The sequence below is a fragment of the Crassostrea angulata genome, chromosome 8 (assembly GCF_025612915.1).
Source record: "Crassostrea angulata isolate pt1a10 chromosome 8, ASM2561291v2, whole genome shotgun sequence".
NCBI lineage: Eukaryota > Metazoa > Mollusca > Bivalvia > Ostreida > Ostreidae > Magallana > Magallana angulata.
The window spans coordinates 48,112,131-48,130,916 of NC_069118.1; the positions used below are offsets into that span (position 1 = coordinate 48,112,131).

General features: G+C 33.2%; 3 protein-coding genes across 5 annotated transcripts in view; 1 reads left to right on the plus strand and 2 right to left on the minus strand.

Annotated features, from left to right (window-relative positions):
* LOC128161040 (uncharacterized) lies at window positions 1–1,485 on the plus strand. Its single transcript, XM_052824295.1, has 3 exons — window positions 1–136; window positions 742–830; window positions 1,366–1,485. The coding sequence occupies exons 1-3, from the start codon at window positions 1–3 to the stop codon at window positions 1,483–1,485; spliced, it is 345 nt and encodes a 114-aa protein (XP_052680255.1).
* A 2,537-nt stretch (window positions 1,486–4,022) lies between these two features.
* Window positions 4,023–18,786, minus strand: part of LOC128158850 (queuosine salvage protein-like) — a 67,682-nt gene continuing 52,918 nt past the window's right edge. For both annotated transcript variants that reach the window (XM_052821822.1, XM_052821823.1), the window contains 6 exons: window positions 10,301–10,450; window positions 9,422–9,545; window positions 8,185–8,299; window positions 6,237–6,307; window positions 5,480–5,547; window positions 4,023–4,256 (listed from right to left, as the gene is read on the minus strand). In XM_052821822.1, coding sequence (XP_052677782.1) covers window positions 4,089–4,256; window positions 5,480–5,547; window positions 6,237–6,307; window positions 8,185–8,299; window positions 9,422–9,545; window positions 10,301–10,450 — 696 coding nt within the window. In that variant the 3' untranslated portion in view covers window positions 4,023–4,088. The remainder of the gene's footprint in view (window positions 4,257–5,479; window positions 5,548–6,236; window positions 6,308–8,184; window positions 8,300–9,421; window positions 9,546–10,300; window positions 10,451–18,786) is intronic.
* On the minus strand, window positions 13,395–16,927 carry LOC128158846 (uncharacterized). Of its 2 annotated transcripts, XM_052821815.1 has the most exons (5): window positions 15,296–16,927; window positions 14,638–15,144; window positions 14,195–14,424; window positions 13,783–13,942; window positions 13,395–13,603 (listed from the first exon to the last, which is right to left on the minus strand). In XM_052821815.1, exons 2-5 carry the CDS (start codon window positions 14,921–14,923, stop codon window positions 13,425–13,427), a joined length of 855 nt encoding a protein of 284 aa, XP_052677775.1. In that variant the 5' UTR covers window positions 14,924–15,144; window positions 15,296–16,927; the 3' UTR covers window positions 13,395–13,424. The 2 variants fall into 2 exon arrangements, 1 of the variants encoding a protein (XP_052677775.1); XR_008240049.1 differs by lacking the exons at window positions 13,395–13,603; window positions 13,783–13,942; window positions 14,195–14,424 and having other exon boundaries at window positions 14,715–15,144.

An 18,786-nucleotide genomic window follows, 5' to 3' on the forward strand; every position in this document is an offset into this window, starting at 1 on the left:
ATGACTAAGTCGGTGATTCTGTGTGTTCTGTGTGTACTGACCATCATCTGTGTCTGCACCTACTCTGAAGCATGCACGTGCAATCCGGAACCAACACATCCCCAGGCGTATTTCTGTGGTTCAGGCCAAGGTTTTGGTAAGTCTCTTTTCTTTATGAATTCCAATTCAGTCAGTATAATTCATAATATTTTTTGATTAAGAAAAAAAAATTGAAAATCCTCTAAAACCACTTTCTATAAGATATTTGAAACTCTATCGCATTAAATGTAACTATGTTCGAAAAAGAGATATCATTTGCTGATATTTTTTAGATGACCGAACATGGTTTATACATCTCTAAAAGCATTCTCCGAACAAACTCAAAGTAAACCCCGAGTGGACGCAAATTTTTAAAAAGCAGACATTAAGTAAACCCCAAAATAAGCCTGGGGTTTACATGTAGTTGGGGCCTGCTCTGGTGTTAGGTTGGGTCTGATTGATACTGCATGTAAATTTATATCAAAATTACATTCAGTGTAAACACTGTTCACTATGTAAAAGTGTTCATTGGAACATTTAGCAGCTTTTAGAAGAATTCATCTAGCTAGTGCCAGCTACAGTGAACAATTGTAACATACATGTAAATCGATTTTCCATAAGATTGTTTCGTAAGAAAATTTACCGACAAAAACGTGCTTTTTATATTTATCATTGCTATGATTATGCACAATATGTATTTATTCATGCACTTTTTAACAATAGTTATAAAAGCAAAGATTTTGAAGCGGGAAGGAGACAACAGGAATTCTATGGACATCGCCTACACAGTAAAAATAATACAGGATTATACGGTAATTAAAGATTCTGCTTTCTTATTTGCTAATTAAATGTTGTTGAAATGAAGCGACATGTAACCACGCCTAATCATTCATTTCTTCATAAATTGTTGGAAACAGTTAGATCTAGCATTTTTTGGCTTTTATTCCTGTATACAAGTATAATTATCGCAAATAAAAGGGACGGGAAAAAAGCAACTGAAACATAACCTTCAATCGTTATATAGTGTTATCAAAACCATTAAATTGTTATAACTTCTCCTTTAAAATAACAAACAAACGTTAAATTATCATTTACACTGACACTAATTCGTTTTATAATTATATCAAATATACTAGTAGATCTATATGTATTTCATCAAATAATTTTTCACATGCTTAAACTTTTAAGCAGGTAAATCCTCCAGCATATGCATGGTCTCGTAATTTCGTTTAAAAAACAACAGCCTCGACAAACGACTCGGGTTTTACAAAACAAGATTTCTCGACGGCGGATGTTTTTATACCATATCCACAAAAACTCTAATTTTATAAAATACTGTTCTTATAGAGACCCGCAGGGCAGTATTATAGGCGACCCAGTATACAGAGAATACACACGGCATCCGATTCGGCGGCTTGCGGGGCGTACTTCAGAATTGGAGAGGAATACATAATAACAGGTGATTAAGGAGCCTGGCATATTATTAAACTTGAAACTGATTTCAATTTCTTAGGAATTACAAAATGTTTGTTGGTATAAACATTGACCTTTTCCAGGAGGCATTCGGAATCAATACTGGAGTACAAATCTATGCAGCTGGAATTTCCGATCATCTCAACTTACCCCATACCAAAAGGATGCTTTGGAAATGGGATATTATAAGCAAACTTGTGGTTGTGTTGTAAGTCCCTTAATGATATACATCTACATGTATATAGCACGACATAATTTACATCATCTGCGGATAAATGTATAAGGTTATACAATGTGCTAAATTTTCAAACAGGCTAAGGGCGTGACTGATGATTTTCTGCACCTCTCTCTGTGTCATTGAAAATGTACATGTACATGAAATTACGACTTCAAATCGTCAAACTTATTTTAAATCCTGCGTGGATCTTCAATATATAAGAACAGGGACGTACATGTATGTGTATGAACGCCACTGTCTATAGTACGTATATTACTATACTCTGTCACGTCCCAAGATTCTGCTTCCACCACCTTTTGCGTAAAATCTTGATAATCATATACATACCTTTGCGCCAAAATTACATATTATCTCTAGAAAAGTCCAGATGACTGATATCTGTTTAAAAACGCCCCTATATCGCTTCAGGTTTCAATACACAACCAAAAATAGAAATTCTACGACAATTTTGCATTACAAAAAACATGAAAGTACCCCGGATGATAACATTAAAAATTATGCAAGGTGTTCCGAGAACTTCCGAATGGAAAAAAAAATCCCATTCTGAATCTCCGTATGTACATGATGTTTGTTTTCGTTCCGGTAAAAACAGACGATGTATCAATGAGGAAATCTTGAATTTTCCCTTGCATGTACATCGATTTAAATTGTGCTTCATTGAAAGGTTTGTTTATTTAAATTATAAATCATCAAAAAGTGATGAAAGCAATAACTTTGGACATCCTACAATGAAATAAATTTTGTAACATATTTTTCTGTAATAAAACAGAGATTTTAATACCCCCTCCTCCCCCTAAATAAAAAATAGATCAACATACCATGAAGAAGTAATTAATGTTGAACATAATAATGCAATGCCTTGTAATCGTATGATTCTTTTTAAATTTTCTTTTGTCCCTTTTAGGTGAGGCCTTGCTTTAACGGTCAGTGCTATCCACCAAGTTATCAAAACTCATGTGTACTCGGACCAAATGATGACGTTTCATGCTTCTTCCAGCATAACTCTTGCAGACGACAAGGGAACGATTGTGCTTGGCATACGGCTGCTTGTCAGCGGTAATAGTAGTTCTTCAATGTAGCATGATCGTGACCAGAAATATGAACGACCGAAACCGAAACGGAGTTTACATGAACGTAAAATACATGCTGCGTTAAAGAATGAATATAAAAACACCTTGTCATACATTGATGTTTTCTATTTATATACGAAGTACTGCGTTGGGTAACTTACGGGCGTAGTTCACGCTGGTCCATACGGGCACTGGTACAAATCCATTTTGGGGAATTCACATGCACATTGTAGCTGAAAGGTATTTCAAGTGATCGTGTATTAAGCTAAAATTTTGATAGGCCGGATTCTAACACAAATTGTGACCCATGGAAAATGCACAAGGCGGTATCTGTTTTATACGATTTAATTAAAACTCCGAAAACTTAAGACAATATTCCGCGAGGTCGGGAGTCGGTGGTACGAGCGCCTTGACCGTCGCACTCCAACTGCCGAATCATTGGACATGACCAAAAATTACATATAGATTACAATAATAGAATTGTAAATATAAAGAGTTATTTCAATTAACGGATTACTTAGATAAACTGTGTCACCCAACGCCCGTGATAGGGTAAAAGTGTCATGTCCATAGGGAACATTTCACGCGGTGATACTTTTGATATCCATAAATATATTTTACAGCAATTCGAATAAAACAATGATTAGTTCGTGATTAACTAGCAAATAGTGATTTGGTCGTAAATTCTTTTGTGAATCGACAAATTACCGTATATTGTGGTTTTTTTTTTTTTTTTTTCAAAGCTAGCAGGAACGAAAAAAAATTATTATTCAACGAATTCTGGTGTGCTTAAAGGACATATCGCATGTTTCTAAAGTAAACGAGTTTACTATTTGTATTTCAACTTTTTTTTTTTTTTTTTGCTTTTGAAACCATTTTTTTTTTTAAACTAATATGTATACACGTGGTATGTATGTATGTAAACACAATTTGTACGAAAAATTAAAGCTTTTCGAGCCTAAAGTCCCGATCACCGAAAGTGAAAAGTTTTATAAAAAGGAGTAGCTTCACTACAATATACATGTAAGTATCGACTAGCCAGCCGCGTATTCTGTTGTATATCTTAGAACACATCATTCAATTCAATCAATTTAGCATCTCAACCGAAAACATGTGCTTAATTAATATCAAGTTTTGTGAAAAGGGGGGAGGTTGGCATGGATGCACGGATGTACATACGCCGATCCATATACGTAATAATTAGATTGTACGTAATAACACACACATTCTTTTCCTTAGAATGAAAATTATTTTATTTTGAAAGTACATGTATAAGTCAAATAAAATGATCAGTAGTAAATGCATCGAATATGATGGAATGGGATATTATCCCGCATTTCCTCAGCATGGTCACGTCTGAAATCCCATAGATAGTGATCTATAAGGATAGAATTCATCAAGACATCTTTCAGTGACGAGTCTTTTTCTATTAATTCTCGTGTTTTTTCTGCAACCATCTGTAAAATGAAAGACAATGTATGCCAACAGCAATCTCAATACTGAAGAATTTATCGAGTTCTCTGATACAGTAATAGGCATGTAAAATTATGTGTTGTTTTTCATCTGTAAATGAATCACAAATTAACTTTGGGAGTATTGAAATAAAAATAAATGATTAATTAAAAATGAATGTCTTTGCCAGTACCATTTGCAATGTAATGTAAACAATTCAGTTCTATAATTATATTTTAATGGCAGTATAATATAATAATACAGACTAAAATAAACATTACTTTATAATTTCATATATTTTCTACCAAGGGGTTCATTCTATAACACCGAAAATATATTTACAAATCAATAATTAATGTCTAACAAAAAAAAAATAGGTCCAGAGGTCACATCACTTAATTAAGCAACAATAGCCATTAGTCTGATCAAATCAGGTTAATGGTATTAAATACAAAATATCTTAATAGAGTAGACCTTGTATACTAGTATAAAGATCTTCCAAGTTTTTGTCAACATACTACATTTAGTACATGTATTCCTATCTTAAACATCCTAAATAAATGTATACCACCTGAGGATGCTTCCAATAAAGTTTAAAGCTCCCTGGACAAATGTTTTATGAAAAGAAGATTCTCTATCAAATCGTATATGCAATTCAACCCCCATTGTGTCCCTATCTTATGTTCGTTGGTTATGATTAGAACAAATTTGAATCTACACTGACTGAGGATGCTTCCACACAAGTTTCAGCTTTCTGGGACAAATGATTTATGAAAATTTTTTGAAAATTTATCTTTATTTGTTTAGTATTATGTAAAAATTCAACCTCAAACTTGACCCTAGCTACCCTACAACTAGGGATGTAGATTTTAACATCCTTGAATCTACACGGACTGAGGTGCTTCCACATGGTTTTCAGCAAAGAATATTGCTAAAAAATTATCAACACTCTAAATCATCTCCTGTCGAAATAGGGCCTGGTCCTTTATCGAAAAAATAAAATTAATTCTGTTCACAAAAGTATGCTTTGTGCCAAGTTTGGTTAAAAATGGTCAAGTGGTTCTGGATAAGAAGTAAAAAATGTGAAAATTTTACAGATAGGCCGTTTACGGTGAAAAGTTTATGGAAAAACAGACATTGAATGAAATGTGATCAGAAAATCCAAATGGGAGTTTTATAAGCTCAGTCGAGCTACATGTAAAACAACCCTGGATTCCATTTTGCCTACCTCTGTTGCCCAAATACTGCAACCACGAATGTCTACTTCATATCGATCCCCTGTCTGCATCATTTTCTCTAATAAAAGTTTAACACAGATTAATAAAAATATCATTTACATTATATTTGACATTCAAACTGTAACATAATATAACAATTTAATACTGAATGGTCTTAAAACTACATTTTAAAGAAATATGTTGACCTTCACATACATGTACATGACCTAAACAAGTACGTGGTTCAAGGTCACTGCACACCCTTTACCCAAAAGCTCTGTTTAAGGGAAGTGTGAGCCAGCTACGACTAAGGAAAGAGCATATCTCTTCTGAACAAAGATTTTTGACTGGCCTGATATGATTTTGACCCTTGACCTCAAAACTTCATTCAAGGTCACTGAACACCCTTTGACCAAATGCACTCTTTGGTTGAAGTACCAAAGGCGATCTAAGAGTGATGTATGAGTCTGATTGGACAAAGGAAAAGAATATATGACCCAGACAATGCTAAAAACTTAGTTTAAAGTCACTGCACACCCCAAGGCACTCTGTGGGGGAAGAATAAGCATGAGATTGGGCTAATGAGAGAGAAGATATGCTCATGACTAAAAATCTTAAAAGACAGACAGATCAACATGTGTCACCCGCAGAATGGGGCCTAATTATAAAACTTTCATACACATATAAAACATACATGTATATCTAGTTACTGCAAGATTTAAAACTTGCACATGCATTAGTTGATTTAAATGATTGAAAAATATTAACCTGCTTTTAGATATTTCATCAGCTCCTCACTGTAAGACAAAGCTCCAAAATGATACAATGCCTGAGGAATTCTGGGAAAAGAAACAATTGACTAGATGTATAAAATATTTAACATGTCTGGTATATATAATATGCAAATTCTAACACTTGAACTTACATGTTAAATCTCTCAGTATTTACTATTAAAATAATCCTTAGGAGTTTCCATGTTGTTTTTTTTTTTTAACAATAATTATTTTTCTTTGAAATACATGTACTACCACTGTCGGTGAATAACTGTTTTCTCCGTATTGTCAAAAATAAAAGTCAATAAGCAAAGCAGAATTTCAGATGATCCACTATTGTAAATAAATGCACAAAATTAAGTACAAAAATTCTTAAAAGCATTAAAATAATGTAAAATATCATAATAAAAGTTATCATGCAGAATGTTAACAAAAGCAAACTTAGATGAGTATACCATCATTGAAATATATACAGGAGTAGAGAAGAAGATTTTCTAATATTTAATACATTTTTACTATATGGCCATATTGGCCCCACCCTAAAGCCTGAACCATATTGTTAAACCATACCCTTTGCAAATAATTACATGTAATGTTTAGCATTGAATCAAACTATTTAATGTAAATAAAATTGTTATTTTTGCCCAAAAAAAAAATCTACATTCTGACATATCTACAGTATTCACTTTTATATACACTCAACTAAACTTCTAAGTGTTCACCCTGAAAAAGTTTTAAAATAAAATAATATGAAATTTTCAGCATTTCATAACTTATATATCATTTAATCAATTATCAAAAGCACAGATAAAAGAAGACAAGAACGATTGAAATCAATTACCCTTGACAAAACCTCAAAACATTAAATTGTTTTTTTTCTGTGTGACTGTGCTTAATTTATGAATGGCATTTTTTGGGAATTGATATTAGTCTTTGGGGATAGTTTAAAATCAAAAACACTTAACATGGCTAAAATGATTAATAAAAAAACAGCCAGAGCCATTGGAATATTGTTGTCTGCATTGTTTCTACGATAGATTAACTTTAAATTTGCTATTTATTTTGTCCTCGACATTGTTTAAAATTATTTTTCTCTTCCATAATCTTAATGTCATTTCCAACTGCAACTCAAAACAATCCAAAAGCTATGAGGGACATTCAACCAAACAGGAAGTGTTTGTGATATTTAGCAAAGGTCGAGGTCTGAGGTCACAACCAGAAAATCAAGTTCATTGCATTATTCTTAACCATTTGAACATATTATTTTGATGCGTTCTTTGTACGTTCATATGGATCTGATTAAACCATACAGATAACTTTAGATAGTCTTTTAATGATCTGCCTTAAAGCCCATAATTGAAAGTAATTGATGTTAATGATGAGTTACATATATAATGATTTTGTTTAGTGAATGACAAAATTGAACAATTTGTTTTAAGAAGTATTAAGTATATACTTTGAAGAGAATTGAACAGCAAGCAATATAGCCTAGATACATGTTCTCTCTATAACATTGTTCAAATAAGCTTACTACTAGATTGAAATTTAAGGCAAATGCGCACGTATTAATTTAGAGTCATGTATTAATATGAGAAATAAACTGTTGAAAGCAGAGTGCTTTTCAAGCTGAATTATACATGTATTGTTAAACTGAAATATATTGTACCAAAATTTAAAAAAGAAAATTACTTTTGAATAAAAAAACCATCATGCAACTTTGCACATGTGTATTGCTGTTAACCTGTAGCATAAAAAGTAAAGAAATATAAGTTTATCAAAAAATAAATAAATCTATAATAAATTCAACTATTATTCTAGATGAAACATATAGGCTACTTTCAATAATATTCAAGAAAAAAATCAGTTTCTAAAACATTTCAAATTAAGAATCTAATGTAACAGCTGATGTTCCATGTGTAGTACTCAACATTAAATAAATTTACCTATAATCAGCAAACATAGTAATGGTGTCTATATCATGGAATTCCCCATAGCTCTTCCCTTCAAAGCAGGCCCATATATCAGCTACTAAAATCTGAGCCCTCTTGTAGAAAGATACTTGAAAAAAAATCCAAAAAGCTTTGCAGCCTTACGTACATAAATTAACTCATAATCTTCATGTATAGAAACAGAGGTCATTGAATACTGATTAATAGGAATAATCTGCATCAGGCCCCGGGGCCATAAAACTTAGACGACCTTACTTATGATCTAAGTCTCACTTTTACAAAAGGAACATATAGTGGAAAAGTGAGACTGAGATCAAAAGTGAGCACGTCTATGTTTTATGGCCCCGAAGCCTGGTTTTAAACTATAGTTTGTCCACAGATATTTTGCCACATATTTACTTAAATTGTTTTATGTTTATAAATACCTCTGGTTTCAATCGATGTTCATTCAATAGTATGAAAAAATCCCATGATTTCCCCCTTTGAAATGTCCCCTCTAGCTTGTCAGGTTTCAAAACACAGCTAAAAATAGAAAGTCTACTGGGATTTTGCATTGCATCAGCTACGAAATAGCTTGGATGATAATTTTGAAAAACTGTGCAAGGTGTTCCGAGTGACTTCTGAACAGAGAAAAGATGTAATCATTCCCCATTATAAATCTCTGTAGGAAATCGGTTTTCGTTTCTGTGAGTTTTTATGAGTGCATAACGATAAAGATATCTGGGACATTTTCCCTTTCATCAATTTCAATTCCACTTTTCTCACAGGTATGTGCATTTTTATCAAAAATCATCAAAAAGTGCAGCATAAATATCTTTGGACTGACTATAGTTTTCAGGCCTTCTGGCCATAATCTTGAGAGAAAGAAAAATTACAAGCTGGAACATACACCTTTAAATCAAAATTTTACATTACTGTAAATTCCTTATATTATGCGAGTACTATTTCCGCGATCCCACTGTTTTGTATCAAATCGTAAGAATATAGAATCGCGAACGCTGATCATTTATCCACATTTCTTATAGTTCCAAACTATTAGAAAAAAAATGGCGAGATTTTACAATCCGCGAGGGGTGCTTCTAGCTATTTTATGCGGATAAAAATTCCTCGCGTTTAAGAGTTTACAGTATGTTCCTGCTGAGTGATAATATTTAAAAGAATTATAAACTTAAGAATCATTACTGTTTTGAGAGGTTGATCTACAAGTATTTGGAAAGAAAACGCCTCCTACCTCGTTTTCCCTGATAATCTGCCTCATCCCTGTATGAAGGGAAATCCCTGACCACTAGCTGAAGCAGGGACTGGGCACTCTTGTTACAGGCCTTCACACAGTTTAAAAACTTTCCTTCATATTTCTATACAAGACAAAAAACATTTAATTTTTTTAAAAAATGATAAATTAAAACTAACCTCTTATTTTAGCACATATTTATCTTGTTTCAATTGAAATGATAACAGTGTAAATTTCACAGTTTGCTTAATCCGATAACAATTAAAAAATTTTTATTTGATTTAAAAAAAAAATAAATCAGTTAAATCCTTCTCAGGGCCATGGAGGTGCATAGGGCCAATGCTTATCCCCAGTTTCTGTGGTGCTAAGCAGATGAGAGCAACTGACTCCCACTGGAGTCAAAGAAAGGGGCATCAGTATATTGCAGGTCAACTCCCATAAAATGCTGGTACCCAGTTTCAGCTGGGTGAAGTGACAAATGTAAATAAAATGCCCTTTTCTCTATGGGCACAGCTAACTACATCAAGAGACCACAGCAGGGTTTGAACCTGCAGCTTCTGGGTTACTGGCGTTATGCCTATGATCACTGTGCTATGTGCTCCACATTTTTATTAATGTACAATATATCTTAAGTTTATAGTTTAGATCTAATATAATTTTCAAGACAAGTATAGAAACTCTACAAAAAACAAAACAAAATAAAAATAACAACAATCATCCCCCCCCCCCAAAAAAAAATCCTTGATTTGCCACTAATTATTTTGGCATTGACATCAATTACACACTTTTTTATATTTCAATGAATTTCAAAACCAGATTTACTGTTGTGTAAAAACATCTTTCAATTGATGTATACATTAATTTGCTCTTTTCATTCACCTCTAACAGGACTTTCCCCGCTTCCCTCAGTACAGCCACCCTCTCCTCCAGTAGAGGTATGGGCGTGTCTGAGTCGGATTTAAGAATCTCAGCCAGTTTTTTCTCAGTTATGTTAGCGTAAAAGTTGGCATCCGTAATATTGACATCATTCTGAAATTTCAAAAAAGAAGAAATGCTTGACAAATGTATAAAACTCCCATCCCTCGATCAGGTAAAATGAATTTCATACAATATGTGAACATAGAGTATAACTAAAATAGTGACGTTTAACCTTTTGACCCTGGAATCTGTAAGAATTATCCAATTGTCATGTTTTATTTTTGTTTGTGGATCAAGACAAAGCAAACACTCTCAAGATATCAGTTGGACAATATGTAAACCTGAATGTGTTTTTAATTACCAAACAATATATTCATCAACATCCTGTCCACTTCAAAATGGGGCAAGATTTAAAGAAAAAAAACAAAAAAAAACAAAAAACAATATTCAAAGACTCGAATAGTCTTACATATAGTATACCGGTAAAATGTATTGGGAGGTGGAAGCAATCAAAATCATTTTTAGTTGAACAAGAGGCCCATGGGCCACAACGCTCACCTGAACAATGATTGCAGATTGCCAGTGGGCCATGAAATTCACAAAATAAACTCCTTTTACCCATAAAAATAGTTGCTCATGCTAAATGATGAAATTGATGAAGTGCTTTTGGTGAAGAAGGTAAACATGTTTAAAAGTTTACAACAGATGGACAAAAATAGATAACAATAGGTGATCCAAGTGACTAAGGTGCCCTAAGAATGGGGTTATTTAATTACCAATTTAAAATCAAAGTACAGAAGTACTAACGGAAAGTTGGCTTTATTGATCATTAATTTACTTTTAAATGTAATTTTGCATGGCAAGTGGTTTCTTAGCTGTATTTGAATAATTACACACTTTTTATTGTAATATGAATTATGAGGCTTTATCTACAAGATTTCTGAGCTATTGTAGACATAAACCCACCAGAAATGATGTCGTGAAAAAAATAAATGCCATCAAATTTTACGATGTACATGTATTAGTAATCGAAATATTTTTGAAAAATTGTATACAAACAATATTTAACTATGGAGTAGGAATACATACGACTAAAAAAGTAAAATATTTGTTCCATTTAAAATCAGGGTATTTTCAATGTAATTATACATTGAACATGCTTCTGATTGCATAAGTACAGATGTATCAATTATTTTTAAGTTTTGCCAGTGATCACGATTTGTGCTTCAGTCCAAATACTGTTCCACTTTTGGTTTGGCAGGTTAACTGCATAGAAGTTGATTAAAATTAACTACCAAAACTTTAGAAATACAGAATAAATTTGGCATTGAGACGGATATAGATGTCGATATGATATTTTCTTTATATATAAAACTTCCTCTGCTTATGCACTTATTAGGCCATAGAAGTTTGCCTAAACTGTAAAAGCTGACATAAATAAAAATGCAAATAAGTTGTAACTGTCAGTTTTTAAAAAAAAAAGACAGTTTAGTCAGAATTTTGAATACAGGCACATAGTATCAGGGAGGAATTGCCTTCCTCCCCCTAACTTTCTGTTGCAGGGTTGTCTCCAAAACCCAGGAGGTGGGGAATTCCCCCACCTATAATGCCTCAATTACATGACTATTTTCCCATTTCAAACACAATGTAGCTATCAGCAAGACCCCCAGACCCCCTTCTACTTTTTCATTTCCTCCTTCTACTTCAATTTTTAGAGACAACCTTGTGTTGTATCAAAGATTTCTTTAATTTACAATAAAAAAGTGAATTATCAAGGAGTTAGTCTACTTTTTTTAGATCAATTGAAAAATTGAGGAAGTAAAAATTAGAAAATGAACAAAGACATTTAAGTTATAGGTGTACTACGCTACCCTTGAAAAATACAAGATCTTATTGAAAGCCATGAATCATATATACATGTATTTGAAAGAAAAATAAAGCAGTAAATAGTAAATAACCATCAATTTAATAAGGAAAAAACCCACAAAAAATATGCACATTGCATAAAAACAGTTTTTCTAGTCTAAATAAAGACAAACAAAACCAACAACAACAAAAAATTAAAATATATTGCTCTTTGTTGCAACAAATAAGATAAAAAAGCATGCAAAAAAATGTTTCATACATTTCAGCAGTGCAGTAGTGTTAAACTTAAAAATCAAAATGGGTCATGTTAATTTCGAGGCTTAAAGAGATCATTTAAAAAAAATAAATAATTCTGCAATTTTTTTTTTATTATATCAGCATGTTTGTGTACTGTATGAATAATATGGTTGATCATTAATTGAATATGCATCTTGCATGTAATATAAAAAGGTATATTTTACATTTGTAGAAATGTAAATAAATAAAAATGAAATAGGAAATGTTACCTGCCATATAAAAAATAAAAGAACAACAGATGTAATGTGTGATAAGGAACAAAAAAAATGAACACTTAATTCCCAGATAGCATGACTACGTTGGGCCAACGTTGGCCCTCAGTTGTTCATTACGTTGTACCAACGTAGGCAAATTACGTTGGGCCAACGTAATTTTGCTCATCGGCCCTACGTTGGCCCAACATGTTGGGCCTACGTTGATCCAACACGTTGGGCGAACGTAGGGCCGATGAGCAAAATTACATTAGCCCAACGTAGTTTGCCAACGTTGGTCCAACGTAGTGAACAACTAAGGGCCAACGTTGGCCTGGCGTAGTAAACAATGATGTCTAATGTTGGCCCAACGTAAAGACTACGGGGAAAATTACATTGGCCCAACGTAGTTTGCCAGCGTTGGTCCAACGTAGTAAAAACTGGGAGCTAACATAAGGACGATGAGCAAAATGAGCTATAAACGTAGGATGTCGCAATTATTCAATGTCATCCCAATTGAATTGCAACTCTCATGTCCAATTAATTCCCTTTTGCTGTTTGGCTATTAAAATGCAGGGGTTCAAATATCTTACGCAACGCAAACTAAAAAATTATACAGCTTTTATTTTTTCTTAGCAAAGTATTCATCTATAAATTTACAGAACATTAAATTTTTTTTTTTAATTTAAAAGAATCGTTTAAGGCAAAAGTCCCTTCGTAATAAGCCAGTCTTATTCACTGCCCGGGTCACTGGTTGCAGTAGCTTGGGCAGCCTCCTTTCTTTTCTTTCTTTCCTCCCTTTTTTTCCTCCCACCTTCGCGATCTTTTGCAAAGCGGAACCAGTCCTTAGCAACGCTTGCAATCTCTGCATCTGTCGCAGACGCACACAGTCTGTTTTTCCTCACTGCGGCTAAAAAATGTAAATTCTAGTTGTTATTTTTATTCTGCAATATGTATCAACATTATTACTTATACTGTAAAGGAATGTATAACTAATACATCTATATCCTCATTTACCTGTTGGACAATTCAAACAACATATAATATGAACAAAAATATCACAAGCATTCAGTTTTATTGTTTTTTTACCTTTCAAGACAGTAAGTAAGTTTAACTTGGAGAAGGCTACTTTTTCTCCTTTCCCCATCCAATTTATCTCCTGGGCCAGGTTGTTTGTAATCATATGAGTCAGAAGCCGTCTGACTGACGACTTGATATTTTCCCCTCCTATGGTGCTTAACGATCTCGCCTTAGTGTAAAAGAAATACAACTATTAATACAATATTAATACAATCCTAAATAAAATGCATGCGCAAGTATTTAGGAGTCATAAATTCCTATATCAAAAATTTAGATAGAAACACAAATATATTTATCAATTGCTCATGTCAAAAGCTGTAAAAATTTTAATTTTGTACATATGTTATCGATTTTACAATCTCAGATATATTGGTGATGTACATGTACATACATATATACATATTGAGTAACAAATACTTACAAGTTTTTTGCGGTTTTCGTCGCCTTGAAGAGCTTCATCAGCTTGCATAAGCTCAGTTTTTGATGTAAGGGGAAATGTTACATCAAGTCCTCCAACATCCTCCTCCATTTCCTCCAAGTTGGCACTTGATATATTGTCAAGTTTCTTCACTATTGTTTGCAATAATTTCGTGTTAAAATGCACTTGCACTTTAACTTCTTCAACAGTCGCAAGTAGCTTTCTCTCCATAACTAAAAAAGAAAAATAAACATTGCTTAAATAGAATAAAATTGAAAACATAAAATAATTCACACGATTTTATGTTACTTTATAATTTTTGCAAAAATATATAATTACTCAAAGAATTGTTCTAAACTTCATATTTAACTGATTGCAATGCAGATAATGGTTGAAGCAAAACAAAATTTTAATTTCCAAACAATCTTGTTATAATTATGATATACCTGATGTAGAAACTGCTTTGGGGGATTTAAAAGTTTCAAACAGCGTGGTTGACTGAGGAGATAAAACTTGGGATGCACTAGTACTTGGTGTATTCTTAGATGCAATTGGTGACGACGGCAGTTTTGGCAGTTCAGGTAAATCTGGAACTGATCTAGCCTTTTTCCTGGGAGACTGTCTCTTCTGCACAACTGGCATTTCAGTTTCTGACGACTCTTCACTCGAGTCATCCGATTGCAGAAACTTGCGATTTGGTCTGAAATAAGAGAAAAAAATTAATTCATGCATTAAATCATAAAATACAGCCAAGTTGAAATCTAATTATTTTAATTATTTAGTAGTTAAGGTTTGAAATTGTATATATGTACTTTCCAAAAAAAAAAATTAAACATGTGTCATTTACCTTTTAGTTCTCTTCTGAGATGCATGGGTTTCATCTTCAGCCTCAGTTTGAAGGTCTGAGGCGTACGTTGCTTTATCAAGATCTTTCCTCGCTGTGTCATACTCCACTAAAGCAAGCAAGAAAAAAAAAATTACAATTCAAGTATTTTGCAAAAAAATTAGTAACGTACTTCTATAAAAATAAGCGACGTATTTTCCCCCAGAAAATCTATATTTTGAGATGTATATTCTAGTACATAACATTTTTATACTACTTACGGTACTTCTTATAGACTCTGACTGGAAATTTTGAGAATTCTTTTGTTGGCTGGATAGCGGCCTTAATTGCCAACGTTGTTTTTGTCGAGTTTTTGGTTTTAAACTGTGGCCAGAAGCATTCCTTTTCATCATTTGTTAGCCATCTCACTGGGACAGCTTCTACACCCCCCTCGTCCAGGAACTCCACCACTGCATACTTATATTCCGTCCTACAAGTTTTTAGTTTTAAAATCTTTGATAACAGATTGATATGCTCCAGAATTGCTTAACAAACAATACTTCAACATTCATTAACCCCAATGACACTTATTCTAATCATGTACTATCTTTGTTAGAGATTCTGAGTTCTTATTTACCAAGCAGCATCTGTATAGGGAACAATTACATGTTCATTTTTATACGGAAAGATAACACACTTTGCCTCAACATCAGCTAGTTTGGCAACTTGCACATTATCCTCCAAATTGGATACCTTTACAATCCCTAGCAATTTTGATTCTAAAGGGGAAGTAAAAAAATTGTCTGTATCTTGAAAACATTGATACACAATATATATTTCACCCTCTGAAGACAGTACGATGTTTTTCACAAGGGAAAACTTCCCTTGTATTCGAACACAGCTATCTTTAAAACTTGTTTTTAAAATGTATCTTCCAGTATTTATTTTTTTAAATTGATGACCATCTATAATAATGTCTGGTACAGGCCCACTATTATGACTTTTTGATAATTGTGGATATGAAATTTGGTCAACTTTCACATCTGCTTTTTCCGATAGTCTCCGAATTATTTGTGGAAGTGGAAATTCAGGTTTCCGCACCATGCGTTTAAGGTTGGATAAATAATTTTCAAAAGGAAAAGCTGAAATATTTTCTAAGCTCTTGAAGTATTTAGCATCTTCTGCAAGATGAACTAGTCCATGTATATTGTAGACTGCCATGTCATTCCCATATATTTGACAAAAGTGTGTAACAAATGCTACCAGTAAGTCATGTGCATACTCACTATAATGCTCACACAATTTCTCATTTAACAAAACGTGTATTCCTACACACAAAAGTAGAAAGTTTTTATACATATTCTGATGAATAACACCACGTAAAACAATTATTCCTGTGTATAGTAAAAATTGTCTGAATTCAGTAGCCTTCCACCTTTCAATTTCTTTTAAAGATCGAGGTTTTCTTGCAAATTCAGATGGAATGCTGTTTTTTAAGTTAAGTAAACCAGAAGAAATTTGATCAATAACCCTTGTCCCAAGTCTACAACACAATGGACCTTTTATCCACAAAAGAAGCAAACGTTTCATTACTCCTAAGCACACTAAATGCATATAATCTAGAGGTATTTGAGATACCATTCCTATTTGAATCTGTGTTAACGGAGAAACACCCTTGTGGTGATCTTCATCATCTCTATTTGCAAATGAAGCATCTGTACGGAGAGGTGCATTAGTTTCAGGGTATGTCATTTTACCTATCCATGTACCATTTTGTGTACACTTGTCACACCCATGATAGCCTGAAAACGATTTAACACATTTAACATAGGCCCTAGCAGGAGTATCGCAAATCACTGAATCAATCACTACCTGAAAAATTTTCCCAGAGTACTGAATTCCGTTTCTTTGTATGTCTAAATACTCATTAACAAAGTCCTCAAGGTATTGGTCCACATTATCTGGTTTTGCTATCCCATGATACAGACCAATAACAAAGGGTTTTTTCAGTTCTAAATTTGCAATCATTCCTAATATTGGCCAGAATTGGTCACTGGTACTTTTAAACAAAGGTAAGCCATCAATATTTATTTGAATTTTTAAACAAAATTGATCAGGCAAAGATTCACTCAATGAATGAGCTTCGATCTGTTGAATCAAAGCTGAGGACATTCCAAAATGATAATATTGTCCACCACACTTGTTTACAACTGCATAATTGACTTTTGTTTTTAATAAAGTTCGTGGGTCCTTAGGTAAATATGCATGTTGTTTTCTCAAAATGCTAAGCAGATCAGAAACGGTGGAATTTGGAACTTGATGGGTAACAGCCCAATTCCGTAAATCTTCTTTAAAAGATTCCTGGTCATACTGATTATTTTCTGATTCAGACTCAGAATCTTTATCAGAGGAATCACTAGCAATAGTACCCATGTTATTTTCAAAATCATCATGATCATTTGAATTTCTGTCTTCGTTTTCAGACAACTCTCCAAATTCTGAATTTTCAGGGTCTTGATCCACCCTATTTACATTTTCATCAACGTGAGACAACTGTGTATTTGAGGTTTGTTGTTGAGATGAATAACTTAATGTTTCTTCAATATCGTGTCTACTTAGACTTTCTATTTCTGAAAAATGTTCCTCTAGATTTCGTCTAACACGTCGTCTGATAGACCAGTATGAGGAACCCCCGGTAGCCATATTGGATGTGTTTTTGTGTCTTGTTGAGATCAATGAATGACTTAAATTATCTCTATATAATTTTCATTAATACTTTTTATAATTCAGAAAGTATGCAATGGCAGCTAGTGTAGGTCATTACCTAAAAGGCAAATTTTCTCATATCAAAACAGTATAATTGCACGAATAAAACATTTAGGGCATGTACGAGGATAAATAAAGAGAACCATAACTCTTAAACCTTTTCACGCCAGGGGGCGCAGCGTCTGGTTTCAACTTATTTATGAAATGCGCGCCTCTAAATGATATTTCTCTTTGGTTCCTTTTTATCTAAAATTCAACTGCATTAAATATCTAAAATAATTTTTTTTAAAAACATGTTATATGATGTAACAGTATTATGTATCTACCTTATCCCAGCGTAAAAACCTTGCCATGCCGCTGCTCATAATTGTTTTTCCCATCAAAATCAATTTAAATTTAGATAGTGAAAAAGTATACATTGACGTTCGTTTCATTCGAAAGCTTTTTAAAGAAAATTTAAATGATTACCGGTACTCCAAAATGTTTAATCAATAAAGTTAAACTATCATGATAATTCTTTTTTAATGAACACAATTATTATAAATTTCAACATCATAAGCAGTTGAAAAAAGAGATATAGTTTACGTACACAAGTTAATATAATGATATATTATGTACTTACATTTTGTGGCTTATGTATCCCCAATCTTCTAAAGCGTAATTCGTAGAAAATAACACTATATACTAGGTGAACACGCAAAATGGTTGCAACACTTTCGAGATAAACGTGGCAGAAGAGTGCAGTTTTGACCATCCTGGTTATATCAGATGACCGATCTCCAAAGAAACTGGCCAGTCCCATGCTGTGAGAAGCACTGACCCAGATACTTGGGCAGTGAAGGAACCTCGTCTGCCTCTTAATTTCGACACTTTAAGAGTCGTTATGCAATAGGCGCTTCAGCTATACTGTGCACACAGATCATCAGATTCATAAACAATAGGTACAGGGGCTACATCCCTTAACTAAGCAACGATGGCGAACATCTATGCCCAACAATTTTAAAGA